The following is a 16,708-nucleotide window of genomic DNA, read 5'->3' on the forward strand; positions in this document are numbered from 1 at the left end:
TTGCATACATACTGAATAACTAGCAATATCAGATGTGTGGATCACTACACATGTGTCACCCCCACAAATGAACAACTACTTTACAGGAGTATCAATTGAAGAAAGAAAAAAAAAGGATTTTCAGTGAATACACAATAAAAGCATGGCTAGCTCACTAAAAACATGTAAAGAGGCAGAAGGCATATATAGCCCCTGCAACACCTCTACCAGGTGATACTCCTGTATAGTTCATGTTCAATTGTGGGGGTAACACATGTGTAGTGATCCCCATATCTGATATTGGTAGTTATTAAATATATATACATGAAATGAAATGCTGAAATCTCTGTCTATACTGATGTAAGTAATATTAATTTTTCGTAGTTCTAATTTAACACGAAATTATGTGTCCAATCCGGCAAATATTTATTGGTTTCTTAGGTTTTACTTTTATTTATTTTTTAAATTCCCTTAAATATATACAAAGGCTAGAATTTAGACTTTCTTTATGCTTTTTCAGAAGAGCTTGAACAGAATACCTTGTTAGCAGAGTTTAGTGGTTCCTCGCCCAAGTTTTATACTTTCTACACAGCTGTTTCAATTAATGATGGTGTTTCAAACTACATATTAAATTAATGATCATTAACATAGTAGATGAGGTTGAAAAAAAAAAGACAGAGTTCCATCGAGTGCAACCTATACAAATCTAACATACTTAAAAAAAAGCTCTAATTGAGCTTAAATGAATCCCATTTAACATAAGCAATCATTTCCCTGAATTCTGTTTATAGCCAGAAATGTATATAAACCATTTTTATATGTATCCAAGGTATTAGCATTTACTACCTCCTCAGATAATGAGTTCCACAATTTTATTGCTCTTACAATGAAAAAAACATTTACATTGGAGCCTTAAATTGTGACTTCTTGTCACAAACAATTTTCTCGGAATAAACTGATCTACTGCCATCTCTGTATATGGGCCTTAAATATATTTATATAAAAGTAATCATGCCACCTCTCAAGCGCCTTTTTTCTAGAGGAAACAGACCCAGTTTGGCTAGCCTTTCGTCAAAGCTTAAATTCTCCATTCCCCTTATTAGCTTTGTGGCCCTTCTCTTAACTTTTTTTTTAGATCGGTCCCCAAAACTGCACTCCATACTCAATGTAAGGTCTTACCAGGGATTTATATAGTGAAAGAATTATGCTTTCCCCCCCTTTGCATCAATGGCTATTTTAATACATGCTGTTTAGTATAATTGTTTAATCATATGCCTACAAAATCCCTGACTTTACATAAGTGTACCTAGAAAAATTTATGCTGTTTTGAGGGCAAATGGTGGTCACACCAAATATTGACTTGAGATTTTTCTTCTGTTCACTCACTGCGTTTTGTTAATTGATACATTTTTATCTTTGAAAGCATTGCTACTTTACACCATTTTTTTCACACCTGCCTAAAACTTTTGCAAAAGGAGATTATATATATTATATACATATAAAGACAGACATACACACACACATATATATATATATATATATATATATATATATATACAGGGAGTGCAGAATTATTAGGCAAGTTGTATTTTTGAGGATTAATTTTATTATTGAACAACAACCATGTTCTCAATGAACCCAAAAAACTCAATATCAAAGCTGAATAGTTTTGGAAGTAGTTTTTAGTTTGTTTTTAGTTATAGCTATTTTAGGGGGATATCTGTGTGTGCAGGTGACTATTACTGTGCATAATTATTAGGCAACTTAACAAAAAACAAATATATACCCATTTCAATTATTTATTTTTACCAGTGAAACCAATATAACATCTCAACATTCACAAATATACATTTCTGACATTCAAAAACAAAACAAAAACAAATCAGTGACCAATATAGCCACCTTTCTTTGCAAGGACACTCAAAAGCCTGCCATCCATGGATTCTGTCAGTGTTTTGATCTGTTCACCATCAACATTGCGTGCAGCAGCAACCACAGCCTCCCAGACACTGTTCAGAGAGGTGTACTGTTTTCCCTCCTTGTAAATCTCACATTTGATGATGGACCACAGGTTCTCAATGGGGTTCAGATCAGGTGAACAAGGAGGCCATGTCATTAGATTTTCTTCTTTTATACCCTTTCTTGCCAGCCACGCTGTGGAGTACTTGGACGTGTGTGATGGAGAATTGTCCTGCATGAAAATCATGTTTTTCTTGAAGGATGCAGACTTCTTCCTGTACCACTGCTTGAAGAAGGTGTCTTCCAGAAACTGGCAGTAGGATTGGGAGTTGAGCTTGACTCCATCCTCAACCCGAAAAGGCCCCACAAGCTCATCTTTGATGATACCAGCCCAAACCAGTACTCCACCTCCACCTTGCTGGCGTCTGAGTCGGACTGGAGCTCTCTGCCCTTTACCAATCCAGCCACGGGCCCATCAAGACTCACTCTCATTTCATCAGTCCATAAAACCTTAGAAAAATCAGTCTTGAGATATTTCTTGGCCCAGTCTTGACGTTTCAGCTTGTGTGTCTTGTTCAGTGGTGGTCGTCTTTCAGCCTTTCTTACCTTGGCCATGTCTCTGAGTATTGCACACCTTGTTCTTTTGGGCACTCCAGTGATGTTGCAGCTCTGAAATATGGCCAAACTGGTGGCAAGTGGCATCTTGGCAGCTGCACGCTTGACTTTTCTCAGTTCATGGGCAGTTATTTTGCGCCTTGGTTTTTCCACACGCTTCTTGCGACCCTGTTGACTATTTTGAATGAAACGCTTGATTGTTCGATGATCACACTTCAGAAGCTTTGCAATTTTAAGAGTGCTGCATCCCTCTGCAAGATATCTCACTATTTTTGACTTTTCTGAGCCTGTCAAGTCCTTCTTTTGACCCATTTTGCCAAAGGAAAGGAAGTTGCCTAATAATTATGCACACCTGATATAGGGTGTTGATGTCATTAGACCACACCCCTTCTCATTACAGAGATGCACATCACCTAATATGCTTAATTGGTAGTAGGCTTTCGAGCCTATACAGCTTGGAGTAAGACAACATGCATAAAGAAGATGATGTGGTCAAAATACTCATTTGCCTAATAATTCTGCACACAGTGTATATATATAAATATTGGGCTATATCAGCACTACACTAATTATATAAAGACCCCAAAAATAAGCGGTATGTGGGAAAACCCAATCCTAACCGGTTATCCGTGCACAGAGAGTTAATTATAAAATTGTAAAAGAGAATAAAACAAAGTAACTCTTAACCCAGCACTAGGAGATAATAATAAATTATAAACTAAAGATAAAGGCACCCAGAAGAGAACCAGACCAACAGCAGGTACTATTTATAATATTTTATCAGCACTCAAAATTGTGACAAAATAGATATATTATATATCATATGAGGCAACATATATCTAATAGCAGAGAGTCCCACATAGTGTTAAATAACACACAAAAGTCTTTTAAGATAAACCCTTTAGAGGCCTCTATTCAAGTGTAAAATGTATATGTATACGTATATATTCCTGGAAGAAATCTTGAAACTTGTAATGTCCCATAGATAGGTCTCCAATGGCAGCCGCCATATAGCGAAAATTACAATTCAACAGTTCAGAGTTAAAATGATATAAAGCATATAAAAGGTATTACCGAATAGTGACGTTTCCTTTCCAGCACATACAGCTATTAATGCACAGGGTGATTCGCCTAAGATTGACTTAGGATTTTTAATCCCATCTCAGCTGTCGTGCAAGTGTAAAAATGCAATACCTTATCCGTTCGTGTTTCATCTGTACCTCGGTTGTTATTCCGTTTTCCTCAAGGCACTTAGTAGTTTGATCCACGCCTTGCTCCTTATTGCTGTTGGCAAAAGTGGCTTACCATTCGGGCTTTGTTTCTCGTGTGAGAGCTCCAACCATAAGACGGCAGGGATCAGCTGTTACCCCTCCGACAAACATACAGCTACGCGCGTTTCGCCCATAAATCAACGGGCTTCTTCCGGCTCAGATAAAGCACGAACGGATAAGGTATTGTATTTTTACACTTGCACGACAGCTGAGATGGGATTAAAAACCCTAAATTAATCTTAGGCGAATCACCCTGTGCATTAATAGCTGTATGTGCTGGAAAGGCAACGTCACTATTCGGTAATAGCTTTTATATGCTTTATATCATTTTAACTCTGAACTGTTGAATTGTAATTTTTGCTGTATGGCGGCTGCCATTGGAGACCTATCTATGGGACATTACAAGTTTCAAGATTTCTTCCAGGACTATATACGTATACATTTTACACTGGAATAGAGGCCTCTAAAGGGTTTATCTTACAAAGACTTTTGTGTGTTATTTAACACTATGTGGGACTCTGCTATTAGATATATGTTGCCTCATATGATATATAATATATCTATTTTATCATAATTTTGAGTGTTGATAAAATATTATAAAAAGTACCTGCTGTTGGTCTGGTTCTCTTCTGGGTGCCTTTATCTTTAGTTTATAATTTATTATCATCTCCTAGTGCTGGGTTAAGAGTTACTTTGTTTTCTTCTCTTTTACACACACACACATATATATATATATATATATATATATATATATATATATATATATATATATATATATATATATATATATACACACACACACATTTATGTATTTGGTTTGGGTTTTGCTGCACTTATCCCATAAGGGGATTTCTGTGGTCAAACAGTGAGATACTGTATATCTCATTATCATATCTTACCCAATGTACACAGAATATTTCTGGGAAAAATCAAGTGGAGATACCTGCCTGATGTGCTAATTGGCTGTACAATATATTTTGTGGCATATAAGAATTATATTTTATGTAGAACAACACATAAAACATGCAGTGGGAATTTCAGGGGGAAAAATGCATTTATTCAAAATATTACAGCACTAAAATTTTGCTCTTGTAGGAGTTCCAAGTGTCTTATATTTATTGACACTTCCACTTGTGTCATAAACTTTATAACTGTGCTGGAAAAAAGCTGAAAATTGAGTTCTTACATGGACTTAATATATACTAAATCATACATAAAAAATACTTATATACACATTTTAATGAGGGAAGCCATGAATTTCAAAGAAAGTGCACACAAAAATATTGAAAGCATTTAAAACTATATTTAGCTAAATACATTTGCAGTGCTCTAAAGTTAAATTTGAGACTTGCTGTAGCTTTGTACTATACACAGACAGGAAATCTGAGGAATACTATACTATGCATTCCATGTCTATAAATTCTGGAGGAGGAAATATAGAGCGAATAAAAGGCAAAAATAAATAAAAAATATTACATTTGTTTACTACAATTAAAAATGATACTGCCATACGGTTGTATGTCCTTTTTTTGGTCATTGCTATAAGAGCAAACAAAATATTTAGAAGCTAGAATTAACCACATTAAAGGACCAGTAAATACAGTAGATTGGCTAAAACAAAAAATACATTATAAAAAGACAGTGCAATAGCACTTAGTCTGAACTTCAAATGAGTAGTAGATTTTTTTTTTCTGACAAATTTCAGTTATCTCTATTTCCACTCCTCCTGTATTGTGTAAGAGAAATCAACCAATCACAAATGCATATACGTATATTCTGTGAATTCTTGCACATGCTCAGTAGGAGCTGGTTACTCAAAAAGTGTAAATATAAAATGACTGCACATTTTGTTAATAAAAGTTAAATGTAAAGTTGTTTAAAATTGCATGCTCTATCTGAATCATGAAAGTTTAATTTGACTTAAGTGTCCCTTTAAAAAGGGATATAAAACAGTCAGATTCATTTTTGTAATAAAGCACTAAGCAGTGGGTTGTGCTTAATAGAAATATATTTCTATTTGTACTATTCTTCATTTTAAAAAGGATTTAAATTTTTCTTTTTTTACTTCCTGTCACAGTCTCACAAAGGGTTTAGAGCCTCTACAGGAAGGGAAAGCAGCAGTTTTTCCTTTGAAGTGCTGCTAAGAGAAATCCAATCAAGCAGTTTATTTCCCATGCTCAGTAGAGAACTTTTGCTGCAAAAAGTATGTGACAATAGAACTTAAGTTCTGTAATGTCAGATTCCTTATCTAGCTGCAGGCAATAGCTACACTGAGAATGTCTAAATGCTCATTTAGCAAGAAAACAAGTAAGTTGTTTGCGGTCTAACACCATTTGTTTCTTTTTAGGTTGACTTTGATTTAAAATTATTCGACTAAAGGAGCACTGATTTATATCCCTTTAAAATATGAAGCCTAAAAACAGATATGTAGTTTCTTACCTTACAATAGCCTTTTTTGATTGTGCTAAAATCTGGCAAAACATAATCTACCATTACAGAGTTGTCTTCACCTTTTAGCCTAAAGAAACAAATATTCTATTAGTACTAAACTTTTATTAACCATACTAGCAAATCTTATAGACCCTTAATAAATACATACTTTGCAATTTCCATATCTTTATAAAAATCTTGTGCAACATAACAGACATCTTCTTTTACTTGGTTTATTACATGCGTTTCATCCATGACATGTAACTGCCTGAAAGAAAAAATAAATAGATAAAATAAAAATGTGCGATCTATATCACATACAGGTTAGATACAAATCCAAAAGGTTATTCATCCTGAAATAATTATTAGTTTTTAATTATGTAGCATGAAGCTGGATATTCATGGTTGGAATGTTTAAATTAATTCACAATGTCCTGCTCTCCCAGAGGTTTCTGTAAGATTATAGTGGACATTTTGCTTTCTATCTAGATCAGTGCTTTCCAAACTGTGTGTCGGGACACACTAGTGTGTCGGCAGGAGTGTGTTGGTGTGTCCCTGCTTCAGCACAATTTTTTTAAAATGTATTTATTTTTTGGGTTTCTGACTTTCCGCCTGCCTGCTACGCATATCACATGATTGACACGACACGTGATTGATACCTTGTGGGTCACAGATCATCTTACCCAATTGGCGCAGCTCAGTGGGAACTGAAACTATTCCCATTGGCGGCTTTGGCGGCACATTGGCTCCTGACTGCACGTGTAGTCTCCTTAATTGGCTCGTGACTGCATGTGTAGTCATTGAGTGGGACAGCAGTGTGTTTGCAGCACGGGCAGTAGTCAATTGGACTCACCGAGCTCTGAGGGCGGCAGCTTAAACGCTGAGCTGAAGTCAGAAGTCAAAATGTTTTGTTTTTTTTGCAGCTAGCTCCCAGTAGTGCATTGCTGCTCCTGCTCTTGATATATGGATAGGAAGTGGAAACTTAAAAATGCTTGATGATGAAATGCGAGTGTCTTTATCTAATATTCCACCAAATATTCAGAAATTGTGTTCATCCCATCAACCTCATACATCCCATTAAAATAGTAGCTATTGGTGTTATTATACTTTTTTTTAATTCTTGCACATACATACTGTTACTTGTAAATTTCATTATTATATAATTTATGTATGTGTCCGTATCTCTTAAAACAAGTTAGTTTAACCTCCTTCTTGCTAGTACAACTGATTTAATTACTGTGTCACGAAATGATGTAGGTCTAAAAAGTGTGTCACCAACATGAAAAGTTTGGAAAGCTCTGATCTAGATAGATATAATCACATATTCTTAGTTTTGTAGTTCTCAAAGCTGAATTTGTGTCTGTAGAAGTAACATGTCTACTCTTCACAACAAAAATGTTATAAAATATACATAGTTGAGAAATAGACCTTTAAAAGGACATAAATACCACATTTTTCTTTCATGATTTAAATAGAGCAGGGCGTTTCAAACCAGTCCTCAGGCCTCCCTAACAGGGCAGATTTTCAGGAGTACCTTGGGTGAGAGCAGGATAATAACCAGCTGATTATTTCAACTAGGCTCCAGTTCAGATATCCTGTTAGGGAGGCCTGGAGTTGGAAAACCCTGAAATAGAGAATACAATTTTAAATGGACAGGAAAGTTTTTTTTTTACATGATTTGGATAGAACAAACAATTTTAAACAACTTTTCAATTTACTTCTATTATCAAATTTGCTTCATTCACACATCTAGTTAGCCAATCACAAGAAATAAATGGGTGCAGGTACCAATCAGCAACTTGCTTTCACTAGTGTAGAATATGTGCATATTCTTTTTCAACAAGGTACCAAGATACCAAGAGAATAAAGCACATTTTAAAATAAAAGTGAATTTTAAAAGTGTCTTATAATTACAAGCTCTATCTGAATAATGCAAGTTTAATTTTGACTTTCCTATCCCTTTAAACAACTGGTTTACCTCTGTTATCAAATTTGCTTCATTCTATTGGTATCCTTTGTTGGAGGAGTAGAAATGCGTTACTGGGAGAGAGCTGAACACATCAGGTGAGCCCATCACAAGAGGCATATATGCATAGCCACCAATCAGCAGCTTGTTCCCAGTAATGCATTGCTGCTCCTAAGCATACCTAGGCATGCTTTTCAACAAAGGATACCAAGAGAATAATGCAAATAGGAAAGTTGTTTAAAAACAGAATTTATGTTTACCTGATAAATTACTTTCTCCAACGGTGTGTCCGGTCCACGGCGTCATCCTTACTTGTGGGATATTCTCTTCCCCAACAGGAAATGGCAAAGAGCCAGCAAAGCTGGTCACATGATCCCTCCTAGGCTCCGCCTACCCCAGTCATTCGACCGACGTTAAGGAGGAATATTTGCATAGGAGAAACCATATGATACCGTGGTGACTGTAGTTAAAGAAAAAAAAAAAAATTATCAGACCTGATTAAAAAACCAGGGCGGGCCGTGGACCGGACACACCGTTGGAGAAAGTAATTTATCAGGTAAACATAAATTCTGTTTTCTCCAACATAGGTGTGTCCGGTCCACGGCGTCATCCTTACTTGTGGGAACCAATACCAAAGCTTTAGGACACGGATGAAGGGAGGGAGCAAATCAGGTCACCTAAATGGAAGGCACCACGGCTTGCAAAACCTTTCTCCCAAAAATAGCCTCAGAAGAAGCAAAAGTATCAAACTTGTAAAATTTGGTAAAAGTGTGCAGTGAAGACCAAGTCGCTGCCCTACATATCTGATCAACAGAAGCCTCGTTCTTGAAGGCCCATGTGGAAGCCACAGCCCTAGTGGAAGGAGCTGTGATCCTTTCAGGAGGCTGCCGTCCGGCAGTCTCGTAAGCCAATCTGATGATGCTTTTAATCCAAAAAGAGAGAGAGGTAGAAGTTGCTTTTTGACCTCTCCTTTTACCAGAATAAACAACAAACAAGGAAGATGTTTGTCTAAAATCCTTTGTAGCATCTAAATAGAATTTTAGAGCGCGAACAACATCCAAATTGTGCAACAAACGTTCCTTCTTCGAAACTGGTTTCGGACACAGAGAAGGCACGACTATCTCCTGGTTAATGTTTTTGTTAGAAACAACTTTTGGAAGAAAACCAGGTTAGTACGTAAAACCACCTTATCTGCATGGAACACCAGATAAGGAGGAGAACACTGCAGAGCAGATAATTCTGAAACTCTTCTGGCAGAAGAAATTGCAACCAAAAACAAAACTTTCCAAGATAATAACTTAATATCAACGGAATGTAAGGGTTCAAATGGAACCCCCTGAAGAACTGAAAGAACTAAGTTGAGACTCCAAGGAGGAGTCAAAGGTTTGTAAACAGGCTTGATTCTAACCAGAGCCTGAACAAAGGCTTGAACATCTGGCACAGCTGCCAGCTTTTTGTGAAGTAACACAGACAAGGCAGAAATCTGTCCCATCAAGGAACTTGCAGATAATCCTTTTTCCAATCCTTCTCGAAGGAAGGATAGACTCTTAGGAATCTTAACCTTGTCCCAAGGGAATCCTTTAGATTCACACCAACAGATATATTTTTTCCAAATTTTGTGGTAAATTTTTCTAGTTACAGGCTTTCTGGCCTGAACAAGAGTATCAATAACAGAATCTGAGAACCCTCGCTTTGATAAGATCAAGCGTTCAATCTCCAAGCAGTCAGCTGGAGTGGGACCAGATTCGGATGTTCGAACGGACCTTGAACAAGAAGGTCTCGTCTCAAAGGTAGCTTCCATGGTGGAGCCGATGACATATTCACCAGATCTGCATACCAAGTCCTGCGTGGCCACGCAGGAGCTATCAAGATCACCGACGCCCTCTCCTGATTGATCCTGGCTACCAGCCTGGGGATGAGAGGAAACGGCGGGAATACAATCTTCTATGGGTATAGTGGCGCGCTTGTTTAGAGTAGAAACCGCCCCCTCGACCTTGGGGACTGTCTGCCATAAGTCCTTTCTGGGGTCGACTATAGGAAACAATTTTTTAAATATGGGGGGAGGTACGAAAGGTATACCGGGCCTGTCCCATTCTTTATTAACAATGTACGCCACCCGCTTGGATATAGGAAAAGCTTCGGGGGGCCCCGGGGCCTCTAGGAACTTGTCCATTTTACATAGTGTTTCTGGAATGACCAGATAATCACAATCATCCAAATTGGATAACACCTCCTTAAGCAGAGCGCGGAGATGTTCCAACTTAAATTTAAAAGTAATCACATCAGGTTCAGCTTGTTGAGAAATTTTTCCTGAATCTGAAATTTCTCCCTCAGACAAAACCTCCCTGGCCCCCTCAGACTGGTGTAGGGGCCCTTCAGAAACAATATCATCAGCGTCCTCATGCTCTTCAGTATTTTCTAAAACAGAGCAGTCGCGCTTTCGCTGATAAGTGGGCATATTGGCTAAAATGATTTTGACAGAATTATCCATTACAGCCGTTAATTGTTGCATAGTAAGGAGTATTGGCGCGCTAGATGTACTAGGGGCCTCCTGTATGGGCAAGACTGGTGTAGACGAAGGAGGGGATGATGCAGTACCATGCTTACTCCCCTCACTTGAGGAATCATCTTGGGCATCATTTTTACTAAATTTTTTATGACATAAATCACATCTATTTAAATGAGAAGGAACCTTGGCTTCCCCACAGTCAGAACACAATCTATCTGGTAGTTCAGACATGTTAAACAGGCATAAACTTGATAACAAAGCACAAAAAACGTTTTAAAATAAAACCGTTACTGTCACTTTAAATTTTAAACTGAACACACTTTATTACTGCAATTGCGAAAAAGTATGAAGGAATTGTTCAAAATTCACCAAAATTTCACCACAGTGTCTTAAAGCCTTAAAAGTATTGCACACCAAATTTGGAAGCTTTAACCCTTAAAATAACGGAACCGGAGCCGTTTTTATATTTAACCCCTTTACAGTCCCTGGAATCTGCTTTGCTGAGACCCAACCAAGCCCAAAGGGGAATACGATACCAAATGATGCCTTCAGAAAGACTTTTCTATGTATCAGAGCTCCACACACATGCAGCTGCATGCCATGCTGTTCTCAAAAACAAGTGCGCCATACCGGCGCGAAAATGAGGCTCTGACTATGATTAGGGAAAGCCCCTATAGAATAAAGTGTCTAAAACAGTGCCTGCCGATATTATTTTACAAAAAATACCCAGATTAAATGATTCCTCAAGGCTAAATATATGTAAATATGATCGATTTAGCCCAGAAAACGTCTACAGTCTTAATAAACCCTTGTGAAGCCCTTATTTACTGTCTGAATAAAAATGGCTTACCGGATCCCATAGGGAAAATGACAGCTTCCAGCATTACATCGTCTTGTTAGAATGTGTCATACCTCAAGCAGCAAAAGACTGCTCACTGTTCCCCCAACTGAAGTTAATTCCTCTCAACAGTCCTGTGTGGAACAGCCATGGATTTTAGTAACGGTTGCTAAAATCATTTTCCTCATACAAACAGAAATCTTCATCTCTTTTCTGTTTCAGAGTAAATAGTACATACCAGCACTATTTTAAAATAACAAACTCTTGATTGAATAATAAAAACTACAGTTAAACACTAAAAAACTCTAAGCCATCTCCGTGGAGATGTTGCCTGTACAACGGCAAAGAGAATGACTGGGGTAGGCGGAGCCTAGGAGGGATCATGTGACCAGCTTTGCTGGCTCTTTGCCATTTCCTGTTGGGGAAGAGAATATCCCACAAGTAAGGATGACGCCGTGGACCGGACACACCTATGTTGGAGAAATGTCATCTTCTATCTGAACCATGAATGTTTCATTTTGACTATACAGTCACATTAACCCCATTGTTCCCGTGTAAATATATGTACTCAGAATCAGGAGGCTATCAAAATCCCTAATACCATAAAACAGAATCTTGAAATCCAGAAAGATCATAATCGCTAAATGTCTAAAATCCAGAAAATCAAAATGCAGAAAGAACAAAATCCCTAAATTATAAAATCTCTAAACTTAAAAAAAAAATAGGTATAAACAATTGAAAACAGGTAAAAATATATATTAAACAAGTTCCCTTACTGAGCCCAAAACAACTGCACATACTTCTTTCCACATAACTCACATAATCGCTCAGAACTCCCCATACACTTATAACAGACTTTGCTGCGATGCCAGTGGCCATCTTTGTTGTTCACTGCAAATCCCCTATCGAGCCACCGCATCAAACAGATACGATGCGCTGTGATGACCCCATCATCACTATTTTTTTGTCTTTTCCCGGGGGATTCAAGGGGGATGAAGCCCCCATTGTAAACCTCATTCCCCAAGGTTCACTTGGGGGGATGTCAGAGGAACGGCTGGGCGCCCCGTTGAACCCCCCCAGGCAGAGGCAAAAAGATAGATAAGATGGGGACTGCAGGATTTTATTGTTTCAGGATTATGATTTTCGGCATTTGACAAGTTAGGGATTATGTTGGAATTTAGAACTTCAGGGTTGAGGTGTTCTGTCTTCTGTACTTCGTTCTTCTGATATACTGTAGACCCCACAGTATCAACCCCTTACTAAGTTTCATAAGGGCTCAATGAATAGAAAATTGTTTGGAATGGGATAGATCTGCACAAGGAGCTAAATGTCAGGAGGAAGGGCAAGTAGTACAAATAAAATTGTTATTAATTTAATTAAAGGGGCATTCATTTAGTTAGAGTGACTGCTACATAAAATGTTGCAAGACTGCTGCCATAGAGTACCAAAGACACGTGAATGCTTCTGAGGTTATATAAGTAATCTGGAAATCAGGAGGGAAAACAAGAGGGCGACCCCTAGTGCAAATCAATGTGGAACCAGTGATGAATATCTGTAATTGCTTGCGAATGGATACTCACAAAAAGTAATGCACCTTATAGTGCAAATAAAGCATACTAGGAATATTATGGTGTCCTAGTGCACAAATCCGCCCAAAAAGCACTGTTGGGATCGATGGTGAACTTCAAATATATCAGGATGATGGAAAAACAGAGAACTCCAGTATCAATAAAAAAGTTTAATTAAAAAAATATACACAGATCTACAATGACATCTGTAGTAAAATTGCAACGCGTTTCTAAGCGCTAACCACGCTTTTTCCTCAGGCAATCATTTGCCTGAGGAAAAAGCGTGGTTAGCGCTTAGAAACGCGTTGCAATTTTACTACAGATGTCATTGTAGATCTGTGTATATTTTTTTAATTAAACTTTTTTATTGATACTGGAGTTCTCTGTTTTTCCATCATCCTGATATATTTGAAGTTCACCATCGATCCCAACAGTGCTTTTTGGGCGGATTTGTGCACTAGGACACCATAATATTCCTAGTATGCTTTATTTGCACTATAAGGTGCATTACTTTTTGTGAGTATCCATTCGCAAGCAATTACAGATATTCATCACTGGTTCCACATTGATTTGCACTAGGGGTCGCCCTCTTGTTTTCCCTCTTGATTTCCAGATTACAGATATCTTTTCTGCGTTTGGGAGGAGCAGCCCTCAGCAAAGTGCACAGTTAGCTGGGACACTGTGAAGTTCCCAGAACGTTCACCTAGGCATTATCTCTGCCTTCACACATTGTGAGTATGCTTACTTTTGCATTATTCCTTTTATAATAATTGGCTACACTAGGAGGCGCCCTTTTTTCTGTTCTGTTTCTTCACAGTGATTCATCCGTTTTTGAGGTTATATAAGCCCACATAGATATATACTCTTTAACAAAGGATACCAAAAGAACAACGAAAATGTGATAATAGAAGTAAAATTGGAAAGTTGTTAAAAATTATGCTCTATCAGAATCATGAAAGTTTAATTTTGACTTTACTGTTCCTTTAAATAAAACTATTTTAATTGTTATTAAAGTCATTATTTTTTTTTGTTAAAGGGATACTTAACCAAAAAATGTCTCATGATTCAGATAGAGCATGCAATTTTAAGCAACTTTCTAATTAACTCCTATAATCATTTTTCCTCGTTCTCTTGCTATCTTTATTTGAAAAAGCAGAAATCTAAGCTAAGGAGCCGGCCCATTTTTTAATCAGCACTCTGGATAGCGCTTGCTGATTGGTGGGTACAATTAGCCACCAATCAGCAAGCGCAACCCAGGTTCTGAACCAAAAATGAGCCGGCTCCTAAACTACATTTCTGCTTTTTAAATAAAGATAGCAAGAGAACAAAAAAAATGATAATAGGAGTAAATAAGAAAGTTGCTTAAAATTGCATGCTCTATCTAAACCATGAAAGAAAGAAAAAATGTGGGTTTAGTATCCCTTTAAACATATTTAAATTGTTAAAGGGACACTGAACCCAATTTTTTTCTATTGTGATTCAGATAGAGCATGCAATTTTAAGCAACTTTCTAATTTACTCCTATTATCAACTTTTCTTCGTTCTTTTGCTATCTTTATTTGAAAAAGAAGGCATCTAAGCTTTTTTTTAGTTCAGAACTCTGAACAGCACTTTTTTTTATTGGTGGATGAATTTATCCACCAATCAGAAAGGACAACCCAGGTTGTTCACCAAAAATGGGCAGGCATCTAAACTTACATTTTGGCATTTCAAATAAAGATGCCAAGAGAATAAAGAAAATTTGATAACAGGTGTAAATTAGAAAGTTGCTTAAAATGTCATGCTCTATCTGAATCACGAAAGAAAAAATTTGGGTTCAGTGTCCCTTTAAGGTAACTATTATTTTTCTACTTCCAATAAAGAACATCTGGGGGGGGGATCAAATATGAACTTATTAAAGTGGAGATAGTTCACCTCCCAATAATTGCAAAATTATCTCTCTTATGTATTTTTAAATGGTAAATACCCAAATCTTCTGATATAATTGGAAAAATAACGTGAAAAGCTATTCTAAAAAACATGTATTATGCTTACCTGATAATTTAATTTCCTTCTCTATGAGGAGAGTCCATGGCATCATTTCTTACTGTTGGGAAATACTGAACTTGGCCACCAGGAGGAGGCAAAGTCACCCCAGCCAAAAGCTTAAATACCCCCCCTACTTTGCTCATATCCCAGTCATTCTGCCAAGGGAACAAGGAACAGTAGGAGAAATATCAGGGTATAAATGATGCCGGAAGAGAAAAACAAATTTTGGTCCGCCCATCAGAGTATAGAGGCGGGGGCTGTGGACTCTCCTCATACAGAAGGAAATTAAATTATCAGGTAAGCATAATTATGTTTTCATTCTTAATATGAGGAGAGTCCACGGCATCATTCCTTACTGTTGGGAAAACTATACCCAAGCTCTAGAGGACACTGAATGATAACGGGAGGGATAAAGGAAAGGCGGAGCCTAATCTGAGGGCACCACAGCCTGTAAAACCTTTCTCCCAAAAGCTGCTTCAGCCGAAGCAAAAACATCAAATTTGTAGAATTTTTAAAAAGTATGTAAGGAGGACCAGGTAGCCGCCTTACAAATCTGATCCATAGAGGCCTTGTTCTTAAAGGCCCAAGAGGAAGCCACCGCTCTAGTGGAATGAGCCGTAATTCTCTGAAGAGGTCCCGCTGACTTGTAAGCTAAGCATATAACACTCCTCAACCAAAAAGATAAGGAAGTCAAAGAAGCCTTCTGACTCTTACGCTTCCCAGAGTAGATAACAAACAAGGAAGAAGTTTGTCTAAAATCCTTAGTAGCTTGAAGGTAAAACTTCAAAGCTCGAACCACAATCTCCTGATTGATGTTACGATCAGACACCACCTTAGGTAGGAAACCCAAGCGGGTACGTAGGACAGCCTTATCAGTGTGGAACACTAGATAAGGAGGCTCACATTGCAAGGCAGCCATTTCAGGAACTTTGCGTGCCGACGCAATAGCCAATAGAAAAAGAACCTTCCAGAACAACAATGTCAACCAAATGCATATGCTCACACGAAGACCGTTGTAAAAACTTAAAGGGACATTGAACACAAATTCTTTATTTTCTGATTCAGATAGAGCATGCAATTTTAAAGAAAACTTTCTAATTTACTCCTATTATCAAATTGTCTTCGTTCTCTTGCTATCTTTATTTGAAAAAGAAGGCATCTGAGCTATTTTTGGGTTCAGCACTCTGGACAGCACTTTTTTATTGGTTGATGAATTTATCCACCAATCAGCAAGAACAACCCAGGTTGTTCACCAAAAATGGGCCGTCATCTAAACTTACATTTTGGCATTTGAAATAAAGATGCCAAGAGAATGAAGGAAATTTGATAACAGGAGTAAATTAGAAAGTTGCTTAAAATGTCATGCTCTATCTGAATCACAAAATAAAAAATTTGGGTTTAGAGGTTTAAGAACAAGATTCAAACTCCAAGGTGGAGCGTTAGATCTAAACACAGGTCTGATCCTGATCAGAGCCTTAACGAAAGATTGCACGTCAGGGAGCTCTGCAAGCCTCTTGTGCAGCAAAACCGAAAGGGACGAAATAT

The 16,708-nt window shown here is 37.5% G+C and overlaps 1 protein-coding gene across 1 annotated transcript in view; it reads right to left on the bottom strand.

Moving 5' to 3' along the window:
* Window positions 1-16,708, bottom strand: part of ACTR6 (actin related protein 6) — a 154,756-nt gene that overhangs the window by 70,209 nt on the left and 67,839 nt on the right. The window contains exons 7-8 of the mRNA XM_053717004.1: window positions 6,424-6,522; window positions 6,264-6,342 (exon numbers count right to left, since the gene is read on the bottom strand). Coding sequence (XP_053572979.1) covers window positions 6,264-6,342; window positions 6,424-6,522 — 178 coding nt within the window. The remainder of the gene's footprint in view (window positions 1-6,263; window positions 6,343-6,423; window positions 6,523-16,708) is intronic.

Source organism: Bombina bombina, chromosome 6 (genome assembly GCF_027579735.1).
Source record: "Bombina bombina isolate aBomBom1 chromosome 6, aBomBom1.pri, whole genome shotgun sequence".
In the NCBI taxonomy this organism is placed as follows: Eukaryota; Metazoa; Chordata; class Amphibia; order Anura; family Bombinatoridae; genus Bombina; species Bombina bombina.